General features: G+C 33.3%; 1 protein-coding gene and 1 pseudogene across 1 annotated transcript; both read left to right on the top strand.

Moving 5' to 3' along the window:
• Positions 1-9,756: 9,756 nt before the first annotated feature.
• On the top strand, positions 9,757-11,945 carry LOC131181590 (5-OH-xanthotoxin synthase-like). The gene is made up of 2 exons (XM_058150377.1): positions 9,757-10,799; positions 11,162-11,945. The coding sequence occupies exons 1-2, from the start codon at positions 9,900-9,902 to the stop codon at positions 11,765-11,767; spliced, it is 1,506 nt and encodes a 501-aa protein (XP_058006360.1). The 5' UTR covers positions 9,757-9,899; the 3' UTR covers positions 11,768-11,945.
• A 645-nt stretch (positions 11,946-12,590) lies between these two features.
• On the top strand, positions 12,591-26,419 carry LOC110632619 (RNA cytidine acetyltransferase 1-like; annotated as a pseudogene).
• The last annotated feature ends 272 nt before the right edge of the window (positions 26,420-26,691 follow it).

Raw genomic sequence — 26,691 nt, 5'->3', positions numbered from 1 at the left:
ACAATCCGCAGATGTCTATCATGCTCTTCTGCACTCCTTGAATAAACCAATATATCATCTATGAATACCACAACAAACTGGTTGAGGGATGGTCTGAAGATAGTGTTCATCAGATCCATAAAAGCAGCCAGAGCATTAGTTAACCCGAATGGCATGACTAAGAACTCATAATGGCCATAGCGGGTTCTGAAGGCAGTTTTAGGAATACTCTGCTCTTGTACTTTCAGCTGATAATAACTTGATCTCAGGTCAATTTTGGAGAACACAGCTGCACCCCTCAACTGATCAAACAAGTCATCAATGTGGGGCAATGGATATCTGTTCTTTATTGTCACCTTATTCAACTGTCGATAATCAATACACAAACGGAGAGTGCCATCTTTCTTCTTAACAAATAACACTGGCGCTCCCCAAGGTGACACACTAGGGCGGATAAAGCCCTTGTCAAGCAATTCTTGCAATTGCACTTTCAACTCTTTTAGTTCTGCTGGTGCCATTCTGTATGGTGTTATGGAGATTGGGTCCACACCATGCATAATATCAATTTCAAACTGCACCTCTCTTTTTGGAGGTAATCCTGGCAATTCATCAGGAAACACATCCGGAAAGTCACATACAGTAGGGATGTCCTCGATCTTTGGACTCCCCACTTGGGTGTCTATCACATGTGCCAAGTATGCTTCACACCCCTTTCTGATCATCCTTCTGGCTAGTGCAGTCGAAATGATGTTTGATGGCAGTAAATGCCTCTCCCCATGTATTACCACATCACCACACAGAGGGAGACCAAAAGTGACTGTCTTTAATCTATAGTCAATCATGGCGTGATGCATGGCTAACCAATCCATGCCCAAGATAATATCATAATCTTTGAAGGGTATTTCAATCAAGTCTAACAGTAAAACATGTCCTTGGATCACCAAAGGACAGTCTCTATAAATTCTGTTGACCCGGACCTCTTGTCCTAACGGACTAGTTACTAGCACTTCAAAATCCATTTGCACACATGGAACAGCAAGTGAACTGACTATGCTAGCACTAACATATGAGTGGGTTGAACGCGGATCAAACAACACAAATACTTCTTGATCAGAGATAGAGAATGTACCAGCTACCACATCGGAAGTCTCAGCCTCTTCTCGCTGTCTCATTGTGTAGACTCTGGCTGACGCACTTCCTTGTGCAACCGACCAATCGTGCCTTTGATCGCTGAGCAGTGCCTCTACCTCTGCCTCTTCCTCTGCCAACAGACTGTGAACCTCTGGGAGCAGGACTCTGAATAGATCCCTCGGCAGTAGTAGGAGCTGGACCATATCTCGGAGACGGAGCACTAGTGCAGTCTCTTGCTAAATGGCCCTTGCCTCCGCAGTTAAAGCAGGCTCCAGTGGCCCAATAACACTCCCCCCCATGAATCTTGCCACAAGTCTCACAGGGGCGTGCAGAATGTGAACCCCTACTCAATCACGACTGCACCTAGGGGTCTTTGTCCGTAAAATCGCCTACCAAATCTTTCCACCTCGACCCTTTGGGTCCACTAAACTTCTTTTTCTTTCCAGAGGTACCACGTAACTCGGCTCACCGACTTTTCCCTTATCTTTTCTCGATTTCTCACTTTCTAATTTTTCTTTTACTGGGGTTGCTTCTGATTCTATTCTTTCCAACTCAAGTGCTTGAGACATGAGCTCTGAGAAGTTGCTGTGTCGAAATCCCACAATTTGCATCCTTATGCTGGGCTTCAAACTCATCTCAAATCTCTTGCACCTTGCCTTGCTGGTAGAGAGGAGACTCCCAGCATAGTGACTTAAGTGGGAGAACTCCCTCTCATACTCTGCCACTGATCGGTTTCCTTGTTTCAAACTCAAAAATTCTTGTAACTTCTGATCAACATATGCATCTGGGATGTATTTCTGTCTGAATTCTCTGATGAAGTCATCCCAGGTCAGCACTGGTGGTTCAGCTAAGCTGTGGGGGATGGTCTTCCACCAATCATACGCATCCCCTTGCAGTAGAGACACAGAATACTCAAACTTCAGCTCATCTTGGCAGTGCAGCTTCTTAAATACTCTGTCTATTCTTTCAAGCTATTGTTCTACCTCAAGCGGGTCTACTGTACACTTAAATTCTGCAGCCTCATACTTCAGTAATTTATCATACTGTCTAGCTGGAGGCAGTGGTTGTGTCACAGGTGTCTGGGGTGGAGCTTGAGCAGGCATACCTGACCATTTGTCAAACATTGCGACCATCTGGCATTGCTTGTGCAGGGAACTGCGACATTTGTGGGGCTGGTGTCGCTGACCCACTGACATTCTGTAGAGCTGGGGCTTCCCCTTGTGCCTCAGCTTCAACAGACTGCTCAACTAAACGATCCCCTTCTTCCATAATAGTCTGGAGTAGGGTATCTCCTGAACAAGTAACACAAGGAGATTTTCCTCTGTTAGTTCATATTCATGATGTAATGCACTGTATGTAACAATTATGGACATTGAGCAGTTGTACTTAACAAAGAAAGACACAAATTCTCAAGTTAAAACATACTTCAAAAAATTTTACTCTGATACCACTAAAACATGTCACACCTTACCCCTCTGTAAGGCATAACATGATCCCGTAGAATACCTAATGAACTACCGAACTTTACCTAATGATAACTCATTAAGTACCCTACAAGTGATTTTAAAACAATTTTCTTATTTTTGATAAGTGGTGAGCATTTTCTAATAGGTATTTAAAACATTTGATTAAAAGTATATCTAGTTAATATTTTTGGTCCATTTTAGTTTTCCGCAAATTTTATAAAAATTTTGACAGAGTTCTGTCTGTATTTTGAGAAACCAGTTCTTCAAATACCTGTAAAAAGCACTTCTAAAAATTTTTCTCAACAACTACTTCAATTTCATAATCAAACTCAATCCATTTCAACAACACCACAATCATTTCAATCAATTTCTCAAGTTCAAAATTCAATAATCCTCAAAATACTAGCAATACATTTCATTCAAATTAAATAAAATAGTTTCACTCATATTTCATTAGAGACAAAACAATTTATATTTATCCTTACAAAATTTACATAAAAAAAAAATACAAACTAAACTTTATTACAAACTTCATACAAATTTTGTACAAGCTGCTCAAGACCCATTTACATGTCCATACATTTATATGCAATACATACATCAAAAGAAATATTTACAATTAGGGTATAAATTATACCCGATGACTTCAAGCTGATAGCTCCTCACACTCAAGAAATTTCATCACTGCTCCTCTAGTCTCTATATCACATGCAAAGAATAAAAGCTATCGCTGAGTACTAGGACTCAGTGGTGCACAACATACTAAAATAATCTTTATGCAGAAATAAAATCAAATTTATTCAAAATTTGAACTGAGCATGCGAGTTAAACACAAAACATAATTTATGAGATTTTAATCCCAAATAATTTCATTTTGAAGTGCCAAATCACATTTCATAAAACCCACAGTTAGAACATACCATTTGAAACAAATAGAATCTCAATAGCTAGAGGCTAAAGATAAATCACATCACAAGGCTAGCTAGCTCAAATATATGGATATCCATTCACATCGTCTTCTACTGGCACACCTCAACACTTCTCCAGAGAAGGAATCAAAATTCGAAACTAATTACCCCCACTAATCATGCTAGTGAGGTGTTCAAATATATTATCATGACACTGTGGTTTCAAAACTTATCTTAACAATTTGCTAAACATTGTCATTTCAAATATACACAATAACTTTCATAATTTAAATCAAACATCATAAGAATGCCATAATTCAATATTTCACATTATTCAAAACAGTATGCAGAAGATAATTATAAAAAGTATACGTTGTGTACAAACCTCAAGCAAGTCGCCTCTTGGCCTAGACTCGGTTCCTCGGGTTCTTTCCCGGTATTCTTTCCAACTGAAACACACAATTTTACAGTGTTTCAGTACCATAACTTAGCATAAATCCAAAATAAATTTAACTTCATTTTTATCTAGCTCTAATATGCAAAACTCGGCGTTCTTAAAATTTTGTGTTTCGGGTTACTATTCACTATACTATTCAAGTCAAATTGTTGACTTTTTAAGGCTTAATAGGTATGGGAATTCCAACTTCACCCACATACCACATTTTGGTCACTAAATTTGTTGGTTTTGGTTTATTTCTCAAAACTTAGGTCTTTTAGGCAAAATTGTCAAATTTTCAGTTTTGGTGTCCCTAGTTGCACTATTCCATTGGTCACTTTACTGTTGAAATTTGGAAAAACTTTCTTCATAGAAAATGTTCCCTAATGTCTTAAGTTTATTCTCCTTTTTGAATCACCCCAATTGGAGTTTTGTAGCTCAAGTTATAGCCATTTGAACCATGGCTGCCGGATTAGACACAACCCAGAATTCTGGGTAATTTTTTGGTGCTGGCAGATTTGGGTCACCAATTTGGGGTGGCTAAATGACTTGGTTAATGGCATAATTTGGGTTTATATTCTTCATGAAAGTTTTAGGTCTATATCTCATCTAACCATTGGTAAAATTTCATATTATTTTGACTTGCCTAGCTCAAGTTATGACCAAATGAACAAACACTGTTCATTTGGTCAGTTTGTACAGAGGCAGACTGTGATTTTTCAAGTTTGGTAAATTTGTTCACTAGGTTTTGATCACTTTTTAGGCATGCTTCCTAAATAAAAATTGTGTCATTTAGTATCTATTTTTATTCCTAATTGATCTCATACCAATTGGACTTGTAAATTTTCATTTTTGGTCCTTCAAAGTTGACTTGGTCATGCTGCCAGCAGCATGACCTCACCCATTCCGAATTTGGCCTTAACTCCAACCATTCCTACACACTTCATTTGGTCACAAATGACCATTTCTCACTTCAAATTAGGTCCAAAACATCATTTACAAGTTTCTCACATTTTTGGTCTCTAAACCCTAATGTCCAAAACCCTAATTCACAAACTCTTGCATTTAGCTACTTTCAAAGCCTTTAATCATAACCATACAACTAATTAAAGTTTATATACCCATTCAAATAAATCAAACTATGCAAATCACCCTCTCCTTCATGCTGGCCGAATTTCAGTTTGGTCCCTCAACAAATTTTCTTTTCATTTTATGTTTATTTACAAGTTAATCAAGCTAAAAATACAACAAATAAACTAATTTTGCATCTTAAATCACTAACCTTTTTTCGTTGAATTTCTCCCTCTTCAAATCTCCTTTCTTTCCTCTTTTTTTTTGTTGTCAATAGTTTTACCAAGCTTCAAAAACAAAGTTTAATGAAGGAATTTGTGAAATTTATGGCTAGTTTTGGGGTTTAAGAAGTTTGAGAGTAAGCTTCCATGGAGGTTGAAAAATGAAGATGTAAGGGAGAATGAGAGAGAGACTTCGGCTAGCTTGAAAAGGAAGAAGCAAAAATAAATTTTTGTTTATTTAATTGCATATTTATCCTCTAATTGACTTGGTCAAATTATCTAGTAAATAAAAAATTTATTTATGACTTCATATGTGATGTCACCTTGATGATGTCACTACCTTTTTGACTTTTCTTTTTATCTTTTTTTTTCTATTTATTTTTCTATTAGTTCTTTAATTTAATTCTCGATTCCAAAATTTTCTTTTCTCCGATTTTATTTGACAGTTAGGTCAGGAGTCAGCTCTCGGGGTCAATTGACCAAATTGCCCCTCGCCGATTTATCTCGGTTTGCAATTAATTCAATATTTCTTCCGGCTCCTTGACCTAATTATTTGACTGGCTTAACAGTTCTTTGTCGTGATTTTCTCTTTTCCACTATGTTTATAATAGTCCTAAGGATCGCAGCGTCACATTTTACGGTTCGAAATTTGAGTTTAAAACGACTTCGCAATCCTTCCCGATAAGGTCACCCATCGTTGTGACTCTCGGCTCGTTTAACTTCTTATGTTCTGTTTTTCTTATTTATACTTAACTAATTGAACATTAGTAATTATTTGTGTTTATGGCTTCTCTAATTGTCTTAAGTGTGGTTCTAATCCCCTTAATTGTCCGGACCGACACCGGTCACCGAAATAGTGAAATATATCAGGCTATACAAATAGGGATGTTACAAAGAAAATACAAGAACATGCTTAAATATACAATTTTCAAATTCTGACAGATTGACAGTAGCAAGAAATTTGATTTTTGAAAAATAATTAGACAAGCCTAAAAATCATGAAAAAATTATAAAAGACAGCAAAAACATCATACAACATAATAAAATTTATAAACCAAATAAAACCCTAGCCAAATGATCTACACAAATCGTAACTTTTTCCACGCAAATACCATCTTTAGTACTTACCTTAGGGTTACTTACCAATTTTGTTTATAATAAAAAATAAAGAAAATAAAAGAAATAAATAAAATACGAATATATTAATAACAATTTATATTGGATTCTAACTCTAGTCTCCTAAAGGGTTAAGATTCCTAATTAGTTACAACTACCTAAAGGTCCACATCTTATAACATATTCCATACACTTTATAACACTTCTTGAATTAAAAAAAGCACAGAAAAATATATCAAATATTAAGAAAATACAAGAACATGCTTAAATATACAATTTTCAAATTCTGACAGATTGACAGTAGCAAGAAATTTGATTTTTGAAAAATAGTTAGACAAGCCTAAAAATCATGAAAAAATTATAAAAGACAGCAAAAACATCATACAACATAATAAAATTTATAAACCAAATAAAATCCTAGCCAAATGATCTACACAAATCGTAACTTTTTCCAGTAACAGAATCGCATAACTTTTTTATAAAATTCATAACTCACCAATCATAACAGATATGAATGTAAAACTAATTGGAAAAGATTCACTCCAAACTTTATTTTAGATCCTAGATTTACAGAAAAATATTAAGAAATAAAAGAGATATGGGCTCTACAAGTAGGATATCCTGCAAATCGAATTTTACAGAAACTCTGACTTTAAACAGTCATAACTTATAAAATATTAAAATTTTTTTAATAATTTTTGAGCTTAAAATTATTTTGTGTAAAATATAAATATAATTTTTATAAATTTTTTACATATCCAGAAAGTAACAAAGCCTTATCGTCCACTTTAATAATTAAAAATAAACAATAATTGAAAACAATTGAAAACAAACAATTGAATTTGTATGGGATTCGTCCACTTCAATAATTGAAAACAAACAAAGCCAAAGACGTATCGCGTTGGGATTCGTCAGTTTGGTAGGTTTGGTGATTTGATTTGATTATATTGAATTTGTATGGGATTTTAAGAAACTCTTCTCTAACTGGTCAATCAAACACTGTGCAGCCTTACTCTTTAATTGAAAACAAACAAAGCCAAAGACATATCGGGTTGGGATTCGTCAGTTTGGTCGGTTTGGTGGGGAACAATCTTTTTTAAGTTAACAAACTCACTGCTTTTTTTTTTTTTTTTTAAATACATTAGCGGTAAAATATTTAAATATTAATTTATAATATAAAATTTATTAATTTTTAATTAAAGTGGTATAAAATATCACATGGCTATTGATAATCGCTTTTTGGGTTATTTATATTGACGGGTAAGGGGTAGAGTCAGAAAATTTTTATTTAAGAGCCCATCATAATACAATATATATATATATATATATATAATTTTCAATTAAAAAATTATAATAAAATTTATATAATAAATATAAATATTAATCATTATATAACTTTATAATACAAATTATATGATTTAAAAAATAGAAATAATCAATATTAAAGTATTTTATTAAATTCTTGCATAAAATTCACAAATCTCAAAATAAAAAAATAAATATAAATGCTAAATAAATAGATTGTATGGTATAATAGTTTAAGATTAAAAAAATAATTAAAATTAAAGAGATATAAAAAAATTAAAAATTCATAAAATAATTAAATAAATATATCAATTAAAAAATAAATCTATATTTAAATTCATTTATCTAAAATTCATATAAAAGTTGTGACTTGTATAAATATATATAAATATAAATAAAATAATTTTTAATTTCAATAAAATAAATAAAAAAATAAACGAGAAAGAATATATATGTAAAATGAGAATTCCATTTAATTTTAAATTATGTGACAAGAAAATATTAGTTTGGCTTAAATTTAATTATCAAATAATAACTACCAATCAAATTTTATTTTGTAGATTTAAAAGTTTGAGTAATTAATTTTTATTTAAATTATTTATTTATTTAATGAAAATTAAGTAATTTTAATATTTCAATTTAAATAATTTAAATCATAGTATGTAAATTATAAATTATTCGGAGTCAATAAAAAATTTAAGAGGGCCAATTAAGAAAATTATTATACTTATTTTAATTTTTTTTTAAATATTTAGAAAAACTAATTAAAAATTTAAAAATTTAATTAATAAAAAATTAAAATTTAATATACCTATTAAAAAATTTTTGAAAATTTCTAGAGGGGCTAACAACTAAAATATTTTTTTTTAAATACACATATAACATACAAAGAAGTGGCCCCCACCCAATCATCCACTCACCCTCCCTTAGCCCCTTCCCCATTCCTAAACGTAATATTTATCAAATTAAAAATAGTTATATTTTTATAAATTAATAATTTTAGGTAAATAAGTTTATAAATACTGAAATATTTAATTATACAATTTGGATTGTTGAGTTTATGGGTAGAGAGGGGAGAAAATTTTGAGAGAAATTAATTATAATTTTTAATTAATTAAAATTATTTTTAATAAGTGTTAAATTAATAAAAAAATATATAATTTTTTAATTTAATAAGTGCCACATAGTCCATATCAGTAAAAATAATCTAAAAACAATTTTCTAAAAGCGACATGGATTATGTTATTTTAAATTAATAATTAAATGGTTTTGTGTTACAAATTAAACTTGAGATATTTTATTATATATATTTCTAAATTAAGGTATTGATTATATAATTTATGCCTTTTTATATATATTTACAGTTTTGATTAATTTGATTTTATACATTAAAGTTTTTTTTTTCATCTTAGTGATATCGTGAGAACCTTGAACTAAGGATTCTAGTGCTTGAAGGCGCCAGAAACCCGTGCAAAGCTTCTCTTATATTTTTATTGAAAAGAATGGCTCGATGCACGAAATATTTTTGAGAATGATTGATGGATTCATCTTTAATTTTTAAAAGGTTGTGATAATATCATAAACACGCAGCTTTTAATCACAAGTGAAATAGTTGTATTATTATATCAAATTAAGTCACAATTTTAATAAAATTAAATCCAATCATTTAAAAAAAAAGAAAATAAAAAATCTACTACCAATGAATTGATAGCTCTTTTATCACTGTTCGTTGGTTCAGAAATATTAATTATTCTGGTTGTCTTTAACTATTTTTAGTAGTTATCAACTATTTTATTAACGTTAATCGTTAAATATTAATTTTTAATAATTAATTATTTATATAATGATTTAAAGTAAAAGTGTTCTATAGAAATGACTGTTAGAGCTGTTAAATATAAAAATAATTATATTATCTTTTTAGATTTTAATTAAAATACTTTTATAACTTTTAAAAGTTAAAATAGTAATTTTTTATGAATCACTATTTTAATTTTTAAATGCTATTATAAATTATGCACTGAATTATATTCAATTAATTAAAATACTAAAAAGCTAACTTAAAAACTTATTGCGGTGCCTATGTCAAAACAAAAATTTCAAGGTTATAAATATCCAACCTTAACGCATGAAGTGAGAGATGCGTAGAAACAGCAGCTCATGACTGTTCGAGAGTTTTGGGTATGATCTTGGGTTATTGAGTTCATAAACAGAGTCTTTCTTTTTTTCCTCACTTGTGAAGAGGAAGGAGAGGTTATAACTCAAACACATGATCATGGTTTCTTTTATCTTCCTTGCATTAGTTCTTCCTATCTTCCTCTTGTTTCTTCTCCGAAATCACAAAACTAGAACAAATATTCATTTGCCACCAGGCCCCCGAGGGCTTCCCTTCATAGGCAACTTACATCAAGTTGATAACTCATCCTTTTATCTCTACCTATGGAAACTTTCTCAGAAGTACGGACCTCTAATGTCCTTGCGTATAGGTTTTGTACCAATCCTAGTGGTTTCCTCAGCCAAAATAGCTAAAGAAATAATGAAAACCCATGATCTTTTATTTTGCGGTAGGCCTTCCACGCTTAGCCAGCAGAAGTTGTCCTACAATGGCTTAGACTTAGCCTTTGCACCTTATGGTTCTTATTGGAAAGAGATAAGGAAGATATGTGTAATTCATCTCTTCAACTCTAATAGAGTGAGAAGTTTCCGTCCCATTAGAGAGTCTGAGGTTTCCCATATGCTTGGAAAGATCTCGAATTCAGTTGTTGCTTCCAAACCTGTAGATTTGACTGAGGCTGTGGTGTCCCTTACAAGAATTATAATTTGTAAGGTTACTTTTGGGCAGGGGTACAAGGAAGAGGGGAGTGAAGAAAGTACTAGATTTCAAGCTTTACTTAGGGAATTTGAAACCCTTTTCGCAAGTATCTTTGTTTCAGACTATTTTCCTTTCATGGGTTTTGTTGATAAATTTACCGGATTGATCCATCGCTTGGAAAAAAATTTCCAAAAATTTGACAATTTTTATGATAAGATGATTCAAGAACACCTTGATTCTCGTAGATCAAAGCTTCATGATCATCAAGAAGACATTCTCGATATCTTGCTTCAAATTCAGAATGATCCTTCTCTTAAAGTTCATGTCACCTTCAATCACATCAAAGCAATGCTAATGGTTGTTATTACATTACTTTTTATTCTTTTTTTTTTCTAATATATCATTTTAACACAAAAATAATTTATCTTACATTTCTTTTCTTTTCTTTTTTATAACCAACAAACACAATTTTTTGGATTTTTCAATGAATTTATTGATTAAAGTTTTCCTTATTTTTGAGGTTTTTTTCACTTTATAATAACTCAAATTTAACAATTTGTTCACTTATCATTAATAAAATGAGAAAATTATACGATTTATGGATGTAATTAATAAGCTTTTCCCAATTAATTAATTTCGAGGTAAACTTTTGTATTATAATTTTCTCATATGCTTCCTAGCACTCATTGATAATTCTATCTTTTCACCCCATGTTACAGGATATATTTTCTGGTGGAACAAACACTATTGCAGCTGCTGTGATTTGGGCCATGACATTCCTGATGAAGAATCCGATAAAAATGAAGAAAGCTCAAGAAGAAGTCAGGCGTATTGCAGGAAAGAAAGGTTTTATAAATGAAGATGAAATCCAAAAACTATCTTATCTGAAAGCAGTGGTGAAGGAGACAATGAGATTACAACCTACAATTCCCATAATCCCAAGAGAAACATCTCAGCATTGCAATTTAGATGGTTTCCAGATACCTCCCAAAACTGTAGTTCATGTGAATGTATGGGCAATTGGAAGAGACCCTGAAGTTTGGGAAAACCCAGAAGAGTTTTGTCCTGAGAGATTCATCAACAAATCTATTGATTTGAAAGGGCAAAATTTTGAGCCAATCCCATTTGGAGCTGGCAGAAGAATGTGTCCTGGTATGCTTATGGGCCTGACAACTGTGGAGTTAGCTCTTGCTAATTTACTTTACACATTTGACTGGGAATTGCCTATTGGAATGAGCAATGAAGACTTGGACATGGAAGTGCAACCAGGCCTCACCGTGCATAAGAAAAATGCTATTCGCCTCATGGCTAGGAAGTATATTTGAGATGAATAAGAGTTTTAAGTGTTACTTACAGCTATAATATATAGGTGCATTATGCCTTATCTATTTTTCTAATTTGGTGTAATTTATCCTTGTGCTTAATATATATGTTTAGTAGTTTCTTTGTAATATGAAGTTGGATGATAATTTACAATTCAATAAGCTTTTCACTTGTTTTATATATCTAGGCACATGGAAATTACCCATTTTCTATAGGAGCATGACATGTGTACTATCATCATTAGTTTGGATTTTTTGTTTCATCTATTAAAAATTTATATAAAACTCAATTTGTTAATATTAATTTAAATTATTTAAATTTGAAATTATATTTATGTAAGACTTAATCCTACTTAATAATAATAATAGATCAAGTTTTAATAAAGATATAGACCTATAAATAGTAGATATAACTTATAAATGTGACAAGCTAATTAATTTATTGGATCATTCTAATATAATATATTTTCATAAATAAGTTATACAAACTAAATATATATTTATTATTAAAAAATCTAAATATGTCACCTCTTCGGGGCTTAAGCAAATTAGAGATTGTAATTATTCCCAATTCGATTTAATTTCTTTTGAATTCGAACAATTTTTTTTTACTTCATCTTGATTTTGATATTGTATGGAACGAATTTCTGTAATTCACATTGATAATAATATATTATTATTTTTTATAAAAATTATTTTTATGTATTTAAATATTATAATTTTAATAAATATATAATAAATTTATATTATATAATAATAAATTAAATTAAAAAATAAACTCACTTGCCATGCTCGTAAGAAAGTCTTCGTCCCGCCTTCCATCTCCTGCGGGGCAAGAACGGTGGACGAACCCGGCCCGGCCTATTGCCATTCATACGTCAAACAGATGCGGTTCAAGTAGAACCCGTTCATAGACTAAACGTCTACCCCAGCATGCGTTCAATGGTCGAATTTAACCGCTATCTTATAAAACCCTCGCATAAGCCCTAAAAACACAGAGAGTGGAGCGTAACAGAAGCAGAGTAATCTTAAGCTCAAAACTCAAAATCTGCAGAAGCACAATATCATAATTAATCGATAAGGCCAAAGCTTAAGCTTCACTTTGCTTACTTCTCGAGGTGAAGAGAAAAGGAGGAATAAAATGAGAAAGAAGGTGGACGAGCGTATCAGAACTCTCATTGAAAATGGCGTCAAATTACGGCACCGTTCTATGTTCCTCATCATCGGTGACAAGTCGCGCGACCAGGCAATCCATTCTTTTATACTATTCCTCATTTCCTACCTGTTCCAAGTCTGCCAAATGATGGAGCTTGGAATTTGGTTTTTGTATTTAAAATTTTTAGGGATTTAGAAATGTGGATTCCAATTGGGTTATGGAAGTTTATTTACTTGCTAAAGTTTTTATTTTATGCAGATTGTTAATCTTCACTATATGCTAAGCAAGGCAGTGGTCAAATCCAGGCCAACTGTCTTATGGTGCTATAAAGACAAGCTTGAACCTTGCAGGTTTCTTCTTTATCTTTATAATTTCATTTTTTATGTTTTCGAGCAGGGTCTTGGAGGGATATTCATTTTGGTGCTAAAGTTTTGAATGTTTTAGTTGTAGCAATGTTCATGATATAGTAGTCTTAGTTTTGAAATTAACTGCTTAATGTAATCATGAATGATGTTTGGGTTGATTATGGTTATGCAGTCACAAGAAAAAGAGAGCGAAACAGATAAAAAAGCTAATGCAGAGGGGACTGTTGGATCCTGAGAAAGTTGATCCTTTCTCACTTTTTGTTGAAACCGGAGGACCAACGTATTGCTTGTACAAGGATTCTGAAAGAATACTTGGGAATACTTTTGGAATGTGCATATTGCTGGTGACTCTTCCATTTGCCTTTTACTAGCTTTTGCAACTGCAAATATCTCTTAACGACTGTTTATTGTGGTCTCTTCCACTTTGATTATGTTGATAATGTTTCCTTTATGGTAGGACTTTGAGGCTTTGACTCCAAATCTCTTGGCTAGAACAATAGAGACAGTAGAAGGTGGTGGATTGATTGTCTTGCTGTTACGGTCTCTCTCCTCATTGACCAGTCTTTACACCATGGTCATGGTATAAATTCATATCGCCTGTAGCTAAATAGCTTTTTAGTTTGGCCTTTATGAGCAGGATGCTATAACAAACATTTTACTACTTGACACGAGATATTTCTATTTAAAACAGTTTTATGCATTCCTTTAAGATTTTATGAGTTATATTATACTTTTTCTAGAGATCATGATTTTCTCTAAAATCTTAAGTTGTTTGGTGTTAGATGGAGTTATCATCTCTGGAAATTATGTTTAGATTTGTCATTTAAACATATGCTGAAATGTGCATATGCTTATTGAGGATGCTCCATTATCAATATGACACAAGGAGTTAGATGTTTTTTGGTCAAGTGATATTGGTTGCAAAGTTGATGAAAACATTTACAGACCTGTCAAGACTCGAGATTTAATGGTCTGGTTAGTTGATTGTATGCATCAATTGCATTCTGAAGGTGTTGATTTTGGTAAAGTAATAACCAAGTGATATATGGAGAAGACGCCCATGTGCTTCATTTATAAACAAACCTATAGAGACTTGAAGAGTTATATTCTGGTTGGCTCACTGAGTACATAAGTTGAATTGTGTAGCAATTGAATTTGGTAAATAAAAGGCTTCAACAACTGCATTCATATTAAGTCTCTTCCTATCAATGCATCAAAAAGGTAAAATTTTAAGTGCATTCGTGTTGTGTATGCACTTGTTTAACTGAGGTCTAAATTATATGTATTGTGTGTATTAACAGGGTCTAAATACTTCAAATATATTCTGTGTAAGCAATATGGCATTATTTTTTTGTCAATTTGGTTGATCGTATCTGTTGCATTTGTGCTCTCATGCCTAGCTTATCTCTTGAATTTCAATAATGTCTGTGAAGGATGTTTTAATGGTGACAAAGTTTTTGAATCAAATGACCAATTTTTATTACAGTAAACACTATAATTTATTTTCCTTCCTCAACAGGTTTGTGCATATATGTGGCCTTACATTTATAATTTCGACTCTTATTTTTTTAGGTCTATTTTTTATTTATTTTACCTAAAATACTTTGAAATGTTGTCTTTGGATGATACCTCAAAAATCTGAACTGTAAAAAAGGGAGAAATACTGAAAGGAAACTCTCAATGAATTAAGCATCCTGTGGAATGTTTTTCTGCTGCACATAATTGACTTCTTAGATAAAATTTCCTTCTTGATTTGCAAGTCTATATTTAAAGTTTATACTGATCCCTTAACATATTATGCTTGGTACGATATGGGCTTATGGCACTGTTGATGAGTAGTTTCAGCAGTTGAGCGTGCTTGAAATATGATAACTATGTTGGTGGCAGTTCATTCCTTACAATATCATTAGTTGACAGTTGAAGAATGCATGTCTCTTACAATTTTACTAGTGATGATATTATTTAATCCTGTGACCATTATAAGTGTTACAATTTTGTGATAAGATTCATGAGACAGCCTCGTCTTCATACTTCAATATTTGCTTGAACCATAAGCATAAAGCTTTTATTGAAAGTTTGCTTATTGCAGGATGTCCATGAGAGGTTTCGTACTGAATCCCATTCTGAGGCTGCTGGGCGCTTTAATGAGCGTTTCCTACTTTCACTTGCTTCATGCAAAGCATGTGTGGTTATGGATGATGAGCTGAATATTTTACCAATTTCATCTCATATACGGTCAATTACTTCAGTTCCAGTTAAAGAGGTAATAGTTCTTTTTGACAATTTTAGCATTGCAGACATGAAATTTATGATGTGGAAATGTTTCAAAATGTTTTCACTATGTGTTGTTTCTTGTTAATTGCAGTTTTTGCTTTATCATAGCATCGTGGCAAAAAATTTTAATGAAGCTTTTGTTTTGTTCGATCTTTTCTAGTGAGATTTTCTTATTATGATTAGCTGATATCATTAATTGATGCACAAAGTATTCAACTTTTACAAAACCTTTTCTTTTCTCCCTCTTGGATTAAAGGACTCTGAAGGTCTTTCAGAAGCAGAACGAGACCTGAAGAATTTGAAGGATCAACTGCATGATGATTTTCCCGTTGGTCCTCTAATAAAAAAGTGTTGCACGCTAGATCAGGTAGAGAATGCTTGGCATGTATCTTGATTTTCATTCTATTTTTTAACTGATGTGACTGACACTTAAAATGGCTTTAGCGGCATGTAAAAACTTTCGACCTTTGAACAGGGAAAAGCTGTCATCACATTTCTTGATGCAATTTTGGATAAGACACTACGTAGTACACTTGCTTTACTTGCTGCTCGTGGCCGTGGAAAATCTGCTGCACTTGGTTTAGCAGTTACTGGAGCTATTGCAGCTGGGTAATGTGAATTATTAAATTCTACACTTTTCATATGTATTGCATGTATGCATGTGAGTGTGTGTGAATTTATGTTTTTTGCTTCCTTGATTTGTTATTCCAATGAGAAAAATCACCTTTACAGGTATTCAAATATATTTGTAACCGCACCCAGCCCTGAAAACTTGAAAACTTTGTTTGAGTTCATCTGCAAGGGTTTTGATGCACTTGAATATAAGGTACAATTTTTTTCTCCTCTCTTGCTGGAAGGAATGAAGTGTTCCCTTGGTTATATTATTCATCATGCTTTTTTTTTTCTTTTTTTTTTTTTGCAATTTTTACTGTTCTACTTTTCTAGTTGTATGTGGTCTGAAACTAGCAATATGTTATAGCCATTTATATATTTCCTGGTTACTTTAACATATGTGAATTAAGCAATATAAATTATGAATTTCACAACATTGTGAGATAGCATACCAGTCGGTCATGCTATGATTATTCTTTGATCTGACAACATATATTATGATCTATGAAGAAAATATGGAGTCCATGTTGCAGTCTTGTGGGCTGACAAGCTCAGCCTATATAAGTTCAACAAAAAAGTTATAACACTTAGCTTCCTTTTTTTTTTCTTTTTCTTTTTAAGTAAATAACATTTAGCTTTTTCTTTGAAGGAAATAACATTTAGTTTTAACCATCTGTTTTGTGCTATGAATATCCAGATTTTGTTTCAGGTATTTTGTTCGAAAACCTTTTTCTTTTAATGTATGCCTTTCCTGTTTTAGATGAGTTTCCCATTTGTTTTATTTTATCTACAACTCAACTCAACTCAACTAAGCCTTTATCCCAAAAATTTGGGGTTGGCTATATGAATTCGCTTTCTCCACTCTGAACGATTTTGGGTTAAATCTTCAGAAATGTGTAATACTTCTAGGTCATGTTGTACTACTCTCCTCCAAGTCAATTTAGGTCTACCCCTTTTTTTCTTTCTATCCTCTAACCTAATGTGCTCTACTTGTCTAGCTGGAGCCTCCGTATGTCTATGCTTCACATGACCAAACCACCTCAATCTCCCTTCTCTCAACTTATTTTCAATTGGCACCACTCCTACCTTTTCTCTAATTCTCTCATTACAGACTTTATCTAGTCTAGTATGGCCACTCATCCACCTTAACATTCTCATCTCTGCAACTCTTATCTTAGATGCATACGACTCTTTCAGTGCCCAACACTCACTACCATATAACATAGCCGGTCGTATGGCTGTACGGTAAAATTTTCCTTTCAATTTATTGGGAATCTGACGATCACATAAAACAACCGTGGCACGTATCCACTTCAACCATCCGGCTTTAATCCTATGACTAACATCCTCCTCACATCCCCCATCTACTTGAAGGACTAAGCCTAGATATTTAAAGTGATTACTTTGGGGTAGTATCACTCCATTCAAATTAACTCCTTCCCTATCACCAGTTTGGCCTTCACTGAACTTGCAATGCATGTATTCTGTCTTCGTTCTACTTAACTTAAAACCCTTTGACTCTAGAGTACTTCTCCAAAGTTCTAGCTTTCTATTGACTCCTTCTCATGTCTCATCTATCAGAACAATATCATCCGCAAACATCACGCACCAAGGAATACTCTCTTGTATATGTTTCGTCAGTTCATCTAAAACTAATGTAAAAAGGTAAGGGCTTATGGCTGATCCTTGGTGTAATCCAATTGAGATCGGAAAATCTCTCGTGTCCCCTCCCACTGTGCGCACAATAGTAGTTGCTCCTTCATACATATCTTTCAATACTTGTATGTACCTAATAGATACCCTCTTTTGTTCTAACACATTCCATAAGACCTCTCTTGGAACACTATCATAAACCTTCTCCAAATCAATAAAAACCATGTGTAGATCTTTCTTCACATCTCTATATTTCTCCATCAAGCTTCTAATGAGAAAGATCGCTTCCATAGTTGAACGACCGGGCATGAAACCAAATTGATTGAGAGAGATAAAAGTATCATGACGTAGTCGATGCTCCACAACTCTCTCCCACAACTTCATAGTATGGCTCATGAGTTTAATTCCCCTATAGTTTGAGCAATTCTGTATGTCTCCCTTATTTTTAAAATTAGGTACTAAAATACTCTTCCTCCATTCATCAGGCATTTTCTTTGAGTTTAGAATCTTATTAAATAATTTAGTTAACCATGCCACTCCCATATCTCCCAAATACTTCCACACTTCAATTGGTATTTCATCGGGTCCACATGCTTTACCCACTTTCATTCTCTTAAGTGCTTCCTTTACTTCTAAAGATCTAATCCTTCTAGTATAATTCACATTCTTTTCTATTGTTCTGTAATCTATATTCACGCTATTACCATTTTGACTATTATTAAAGAGATCATTAAAATAATTTATCCATCTTTCTTTAATGTCCTCATCTTTTACCAACACTTTTCCTTCTTTATCCTTAATGCACCTAACTTGATTGAGATCTTGACATTTCCTTTCTCTCCTCCTTGCTAATCTATAAATATCTTTCTCCCCTTCTTTAGTTCCAAGTTTCTCATATAACTTTTCAAAGGCATGTGCTCTTGCTTGACTAACTGCCTTTTTTGCCTCTTGTTTTATTTTATCTATTTGTTTAAATTTGCACTGCTGTAAAAATGTTAATTAGCTATTATTTATTATAAGCTTATATTGCAGCCTTCTTTTACAGGAACATATTGATTATGATATTGTGAAAAGTACAAATCCTGAGTTCAAGAAAGCAACTGTGCGGATCAATATCTATAAACAGCACAGACAAACGATTCAGGTTAGGAGATTTAAATGGATGTTTCATGCAAAGTGATGTGTTCTTGTCAGTGTCTTGTTTGTTGGTGCATGAGCACAGCTATAGGTCATGTGCTTGATTATTTATGTTTCTGTGTTGTTTCTTACAGTACATACAGCCACATGAACATGAAAAGCTCTCCCAAGTGGAACTACTGGTAGTTGATGAGGCTGCTGCCATTCCATTGCCAGTTGTGAAGTCCCTGCTGGGTCCATACTTGGTCTTCCTTTCATCTACTGTGAATGGGTATGTTATTGACTTGCATTGGGAGTTTCATTTTTCACAATAAACAATCAACCTGCATGCTTAATGCACTACTTGAGTTTAGGAGTCTAGTTCTAGTTCTTGTTCAAGTATCTACATACTCGTATACTGTTACTGTATGGTTTTTCCCATTTCAAGCTATGAAGGCACTGGTCGTTCTTTGTCGCTAAAACTTATGCAGCAACTGGAAGAACAAAGCCACATGACTGCCAAGAATGTGGAGGGTTCTCTTTCTGGTATATCTGATCTTCACATGGCTTTTGTAGCTATGAGTCAATAGTATGCAAGAAACCTTCTGTTAATATTATTTTATCTTAGTGGGTAGTCACTAGTCACTCTGATGAGCATATTGCTTGTTATAAGATCAACTTTGTTTTTTGTGGAACCCGTGTATATGTTGAATGTTATGGGCAAATGCTAAATTCCTTTGATCTGAATGCTTAACTTCAACCTAATTGCAACTTACTTGAGAATATAACTTACAACCTCACTCCAGAAATATGAGGAATATTATTTTGTTTCCTAGAGTCTAGACATCTAGTCAATCAGGCTAATTTATTTGGCCTTCTTATTTGCTCAATCTCCTCAAATGAAATTGGTGACAAAGAGTTCAGTAATTTAGAATGAATAAGATAACTAATCCATCATTGAACTATATGTTTAGGCTAATGCAAGGCCTAATAAAAATTATCTAGAATGAACTATTGTTTGAATGTTCTTTTTGCTTCTTTTTATAATCCATGGATTGCACACCACTAAGAGTTATTTTCTTTTACAATACTTGGTATCTGACAACTTGTTTTTACATGTATAGATGATTTGTTTGAAAGATTTTATGAGTTCACCATTGTGTTGCCTGCAGGTTGTCTTTTCAAAAAGATAGAGCTTAACGAGTCTATCAGATATGCTTCTGCTGATCCAATTGAATCCTGGCTTAATGCTTTACTTTGCTAGGATGTTACAAATTCCATACCTAGTATCAGAAGGTTGGTATTAAATCATTAAAGATGTGGGAGCTGAAAACAGCCTACATCATCTCCATAAAGACCCTCTATAAAAATCATTTCTATATTCTATATTCTTGTTGATGCAATTCTTTTCTGGAATTAGATTACCTCCACCCAGTGAGTGTGATCTCTATTATGTTAATCGGGATACGCTTTTTTCCTATCACAAAGACAGTGAGTTGTTTTCGCAGGTAAAATACTTCATGATTCAATATTTTCCTAGTATTATTATTGTTCAGCATTGTGATACAAACTGGTTGACTGATTCTCATCTATATTAATTTGTGCAGCGAATGATGGCTTTACATGTTGCATCTCACTATAAAAATTCTCCTAATGATTTACAACTAATGGCCGATGCTCCTGCACATCATTTGTTTGTGTTACTTGGTATATACACTCTTTGAGCTGATTTTATTTGATTTAGTCGTTGTGCAAGAAGTGTCCTCTAATCTTGTATATGCAGGCCCTGTTGATGAGTCAGAAAATAAACTTCCTGACATCTTATGTGTCATTCAGGTAACCTATTGAAGACATGTTTTAAATATTTCTGACATGTTTTAAATATTTCTGACATGTTTTAAATATTTCTATCTGTTGCTACAATATAGTCATATATCGAGTACAATGATCAATATTCAAAATTATCATTTGTCTCCTTTATGAATTGTGATTCTTGAAATTTGCATTTCATAATCTCCTTCCTGCATTCTTCCACTTGGTTTCTACACACTGTAACTTATATTTCTTCAATTAATTTTATTTTTTTAATCCACTGTTATTGTATTTTATTATCTAATAGTAAATTTCCTCAACCAAAGAAATTAGTTCCTCTTATTGTTGCTTTCTCAATGATGATGTTTATTTTCATCTAATATATAATATACCCTCTATGCTAGTCCAAGATTCTAACTCAACCTCTACTTTGCTCTATTCTCTTCTTTAACTCATTGTTTTGATTCCTATGAACTTTCTGTTTCCTCAAATCTTACTAGGTATTTTCAATCAGCTTGTGTCCATGCATTCCAGATAGACAGGCTCTTCATATCATTTTCTTAGACTTGATATGTACCTTTTTATGTTGAGTTTTGTGCTAATTTATTTTCTTGAATCACAGTAAGCAGTCTTCGCAATCTGAAGCCTTTACAAGAATACTATATATATGATGTTGATGGTCATGTCACTTGGTCAATTCATTGACTGGTCAGTCTTGAAGGCCAGATTTCTCGTAAATCTGCAGTCAAAAGTTTAAGTGATGGCCATCAACCATTTGGTGATCAAATTCCTTGGAAATTCTGTGAGCAATTCTGGGACACAGTTTTCCCCAGCCTTTCGGGTGCTTGTATCGTACGCATTGCCACCCATCCAAGTGCCATGAAGGTAGTTCTTTATTCCATACATTCCAAATTATTTATTTATTTTTTCTGAAATCTAAACGTTGTCATGCATTGTAATACTTTCTGGGGGGTTAATGCAGCTTGGTTATGGTTCTGCCGCAATGGAACTTTTAACAAGGTATGTGCATCTTTGACTTACTTCTAACCTCGTCAGTAAACTAGATGTCGAAACGGACCTTGTTAGGATGTTAAGGTATTTATGGGAAGACTAATTCTTTGTAAAAAGAGGCGATGGAAGAAATGTGATTGAATTCAACAAACAATGAATATATTTTTCGGTTATTTTTCTTGGTTCATTATGCTAAACACGAAGTTTCCTCTAAAAGCTTAGGTTGTTGAGTGTGGACATTATTGTACTTGACATATTGTACAGTTAAACCAAGAATAAGGATGCTCGACTTTCAAATAATGGTCCAATTGTGTCAACTTTATAGCCTGAAGATTGCTCCTGTTTAGGTACATGGGCTATTAAATGCACAGAAGATTAGTTGGATCTAGATGATTATGGCAGATGCAATGGAAGCGCCCCAAAACTTAATGTGCTATGAAGGCATTATGCCAATGTTGGAATGTGGAGCAATTGCTTCCTCTAGAAATAGTGCCTGTGGTTGGTATTGTATTGAGATGTTTATTTTGCTCTAAATCTTTGCCAGGTTTCAGTAACTCGCAATTCCACACGAGTATGTAACCATTGTTGAAAGATATTTTACTTGCATTAAAACTGAGCATTATCTTTGTAATCAAGAGGCAAATTCTTGACTGATGAGTGATGATTCATGAAGCTGAGGCTAAAGATACACTACTATATCCTTAAACCCATGCAAAAAATGATTTTATCAGTTTGAGGATATAATTGCAACTATTTGTTCTGTGAAGAGACTTCCAAAGAGTGCAACACATGTGACAAATCAACATAATAAGTGCTACACTGTACAGGAGAGAGAGATTGTATTTACTGTGCTAACTTTGGTCATGCTGTGACGGTTCTAATTTTTTCTAATTTTTAAAGAGGGGTTTATAATTTAACTGTGTATAGGTACTATGAAGGACAGTTTACTCCTATTTCTGAAGTGGATTTTGAAACCAATGTGGACTCTCCCCAAACTAGAGTTACAGAAGCTGCAGAGAAGGTTCATTCACAGAACCAAGCATGATTTCATAATTGTTTGAAGAATTATGTTTTTAGAACCAACCTTGGTTTCATAATTGTTTGAAGAATAATGTTTTCTATAAATTTTTCTATTGATTATTGGAATAAATTGTTTCATAAATAATTTTCACTTTCTTTCCATCATTTTGTATGGGACTTTGTTTTTCATACATCAGCACTCCCACATTCTCTTTCATTGTATGTTGGTATGGACTTATTTGCTTCTATCATATTATTCTCACAGGTTTCCTTGCTAGAAGAAAATATAAAACCAAGGACAGACCTTCCACATTTGCTAGTACATCTTCATGAACGACGACCTGAAAAGCTCCACTACCTTGGTGTATCTTTTGGGCTTACTTTGGACCTGTTTCGCTTTTGGAGGAAACATAAATTTGCTCCATTCTACATTGGCCAAATTCCAGTAATGCAACTTACTTTATATTATCTTGTTCATTGCTCTCTCTTAGATTACTGTACAAATATTATTTATGTATTTATGCATTGAAGAACTAGTTAATTTAATTTTCCCCCATTGTCCTTTGAATAGAGTACTGTAACTGGTAAGCACACATGTATGGTCCTGAAACCATTAAACAGTGATGATATTGAAGTCAGCGGATCAGATAATTGGGGATTTTTTGGTCCATTTTACCAAGGTTAGTCCTATTTTGCATTTAATGTGGTGCGCCTGGGCACCACCCCCCCCCCCCCCCCACAACCAAAAACCCAGCTGCTCACCCACCTTTTTTCTATCTAATCCATGTATCATAGCTTAATTTCTCAACTCCTCAGATTTCAGGCTAAGGTTTGCTAGGTTGCTGGAATCTAGTTTCCGGACAATGGAATATAAGCTTGCTATGAGGTTAGAATTGGAACTTTACCTAGTAGCAAGGGTTTTCTTTAGTTATCAGTTATGCTCATTCCTACTCTTTCAAATCTTCTAGTGTCCTTGATCCCAAGATCAACTATGTGGATACAGATGTAGAAACTGCATTATCCACCCCAGAAGGATTTTTGAGGTCACTTAGATTTGATCTATCACCATATGATATGGAACGGCTCAGAGTATATACTGAAAATCTTGCTGATTTTCATTTGGTAAGATATTGATATGATTGCTTCATGTATTCTCCACAATTTGTTATTGAAGCAATAAGTGCCATAATTTTAAGGCCATGCTTTGCTGACAATGCCTTGAAGCCCTGAACCTTTTGGGTTTCCCTAATGACTTTTGGGAGTGTTCTTACAAGTCATCTGGTATACCAAGGCATAAGGCTATTTCTTGTGCAAATGGTATATATTTCCTCTCAATGCAATATATTCTTCGTTGTATAGGATAAAGATACTGCAAACTGTTTTGTTTGTGTATTTTGGTGGACTAGTAATGCTTTGCCTATATTATCAAGTTCACTGGCCCCAAGCTAACAGAATGTCTATTGATCCTATGCATATGGGCATGTGTCTTCAAATACTGGTTGAGTCTTAAAGGGAATTTTTGGATTTTCATGTATGGTTATGCAAGTCCTGAAGTTTCTCTAGTATAATGTGTGTTTGGGACTTATACATTCTAATTTATGTAAGTACACATATTTGGGAGAAATGAAACTAGATAATTTATCTTATCTAATTCTTTACTGTTAAATATTTGAAAGAAATAATTCTAATTCTTCCCATTCTTTTATCCTTTTTTATGAAGCTCAATAATGAATTGTTGAACAATCCTGGAAATCATTCATGCTCCAATACTATCACCATCTCATTGGTGTAAAACATATCTTATTTGAAAGATAGTGATCTTTTATTGGCAATATAATTAATTAATATTAATTTAACAATGTTGAAAGATTTTTCAAGCACTTTTATCATCAAATTTGTAATTAAAAGATGTTTATGTGCTTTTCTTGCTACATTTGTTCCAGATATTAGACATTGTTCAGATCCTTGCTCGTCTATATTTTCAAGGGAAGCTTCCTATTACGATGTCATATGTTCAGGCTTCTGTTTTGCTATGCATTGGCTTCCAGCATCAGAACATTACATACATGGAGGTTTGATTCTCAACTAACCCATTAGATAATTTATCACATACGTAAATGCATGTGCACATGGTTGTGCTCACTTGCACTCACACATGGGTGCACAAGAGTGGATATGGAGTTTTTGGACCTCCTTGGGCATCATGTTTCTTTTGGAAAAAGTGGATTACAAACTGCTTATTGCTCAAGAATCTACTTCTTTTGTCTGAGGCTCGGATGCCAAAAATTTCCAGCTCCTATAATTTATCAAATGGCAGTGGTTGATCTGTGAAGTTCTTTTATATATATATATATATATATATATATATATATATATATATATATATATATATATATATATATAATTTTTACTTATTTTGTACTTGAGCATTCTCCCACTGATTTGTTATTACAGGAACAAATGAAGTTGGAAAGGACGCAGATTCTGTCTCTTTTCATAAAGGTTATGAAGAAGTTCCATAAATATCTTTATGGTATTGCATCCAATGAGATTGAATCAACTTTACCCCGATTAAAAGAGGTAAGCTTAGAGAAATCCAAACCTTGTGTGCCAGAATGAATAATGTTTAGAGATGCATGTCACATGTTGGGTACATTATATAGCTGTCATTAATAAGGTGATGTTGGATGCGGTGCTATAGTAAAGCAACATCTGAAGCAAAAGCTTGACTGGGTACCACGATATGAGTAGCATTACTAGTATCTATGACTGAGTAGACATCATCAAGATGCGTGTCAGTGGGATTGAATCAAGAATCTATCTGAGAATATAGATTCAGATTGAAGGCAACTTGCTTTGATTAACTAGATTTTCCATACTGTATTCTTCAACCTTTTTTCTGAAGAACTGTTTTCTGTCCATTTTTTCCTTGAATTTTTAATTGATGACATGAAATGTTGATCTGATCAAATTTTTTATTCAGAGAGTGCTGGAACCTCACAACATCTCTGTGGAGGATGATCTCAATGAAGCAGCAAAACAAGTTGAGGTATGCTCCATTTATTTTAGCTCTCTTTTTCCTTTGTTTAATCTAGTTGTCTCTTTCTATGTTTTCTGAGTGCTGAACTGACTGTAGGATGGGATGAAAACCAAAATGGAGGGTATGCTGAATCCTGAGCTTCTCCAACAGTATGCCATAGTCGACAGAGAAGGTGATTTTGAGAATGCATTGAAAAATGGTGGAAAGATAACCTCAGGTGGCCTTATTAGTGTGAAATCCAGTAGAACTAGAGTGGAAAAAAATGGAAAGCATGATGGTCACAAGAATGGGAAAAAGCGGAAAGGGGATAACGGCTCCAAATCAAATAAAAAGAGCAAATCTTAATCAGCAATCATAATGATATTCTGAGAATATTAGTCATTCTTGAAAGCCTCGTGAAAGGTGAGTAGGGTGGATGCCTGCTGCATTTAGTGTTAACCATTCATGACGCGAAAATTTACTTCAGGTGGTTCAGAATTTTGGAACTAAAGACCGAGTACCTGATTTACTGGTAACACATAATTTTTGGTTGTTGTAAATAACATACACGGTTGCATTTGATTAAAAAAAAAATTCTGTTATTTGTTTGTTGATTAGGGTGATGTCTCTAGTTGTATAAGGCTGACCATGGTTAATTAGCGCGACTGGGATCACCAAGTTTGATCTGTTGGGTTGGTCGTACACTTCATTAAATTCGCAGGCCTACGTGGCCACGTGTAGTTGGATATTCTGATGGCTTGACATAGGTAGTGATGTGCATCGAACAATGAGCGTTGTTCAAGACGAGCCACCGGGTCTCCCGTAATTTTGATTTCAATTCAATTTCTATTTTTAACGAAATGGAAACATCATTAATGAAGAAATTGAG

Source organism: Hevea brasiliensis, chromosome 7 (genome assembly GCF_030052815.1).
Source record: "Hevea brasiliensis isolate MT/VB/25A 57/8 chromosome 7, ASM3005281v1, whole genome shotgun sequence".
Taxonomy (NCBI): Eukaryota; Viridiplantae; Streptophyta; class Magnoliopsida; order Malpighiales; family Euphorbiaceae; genus Hevea; species Hevea brasiliensis.
Note: the sequence above shows the minus strand (reverse complement) of the source record. Positions and strands in the feature narration are given on the sequence as shown.

Coding starts and splice junctions, on each gene's coding strand:
- LOC131181590 (XM_058150377.1), top strand. CDS start 9,900: ATGATCATGGTTTCTTTTATCTTCCTTGCATTAGTTCTTCCTATCTTC. Junction 10,800..11,161: donor ACATCAAAGCAATGCTAATG/GTTGTTATTACA, acceptor CCCATGTTACAG/GATATATTTTCTGGTGGAAC.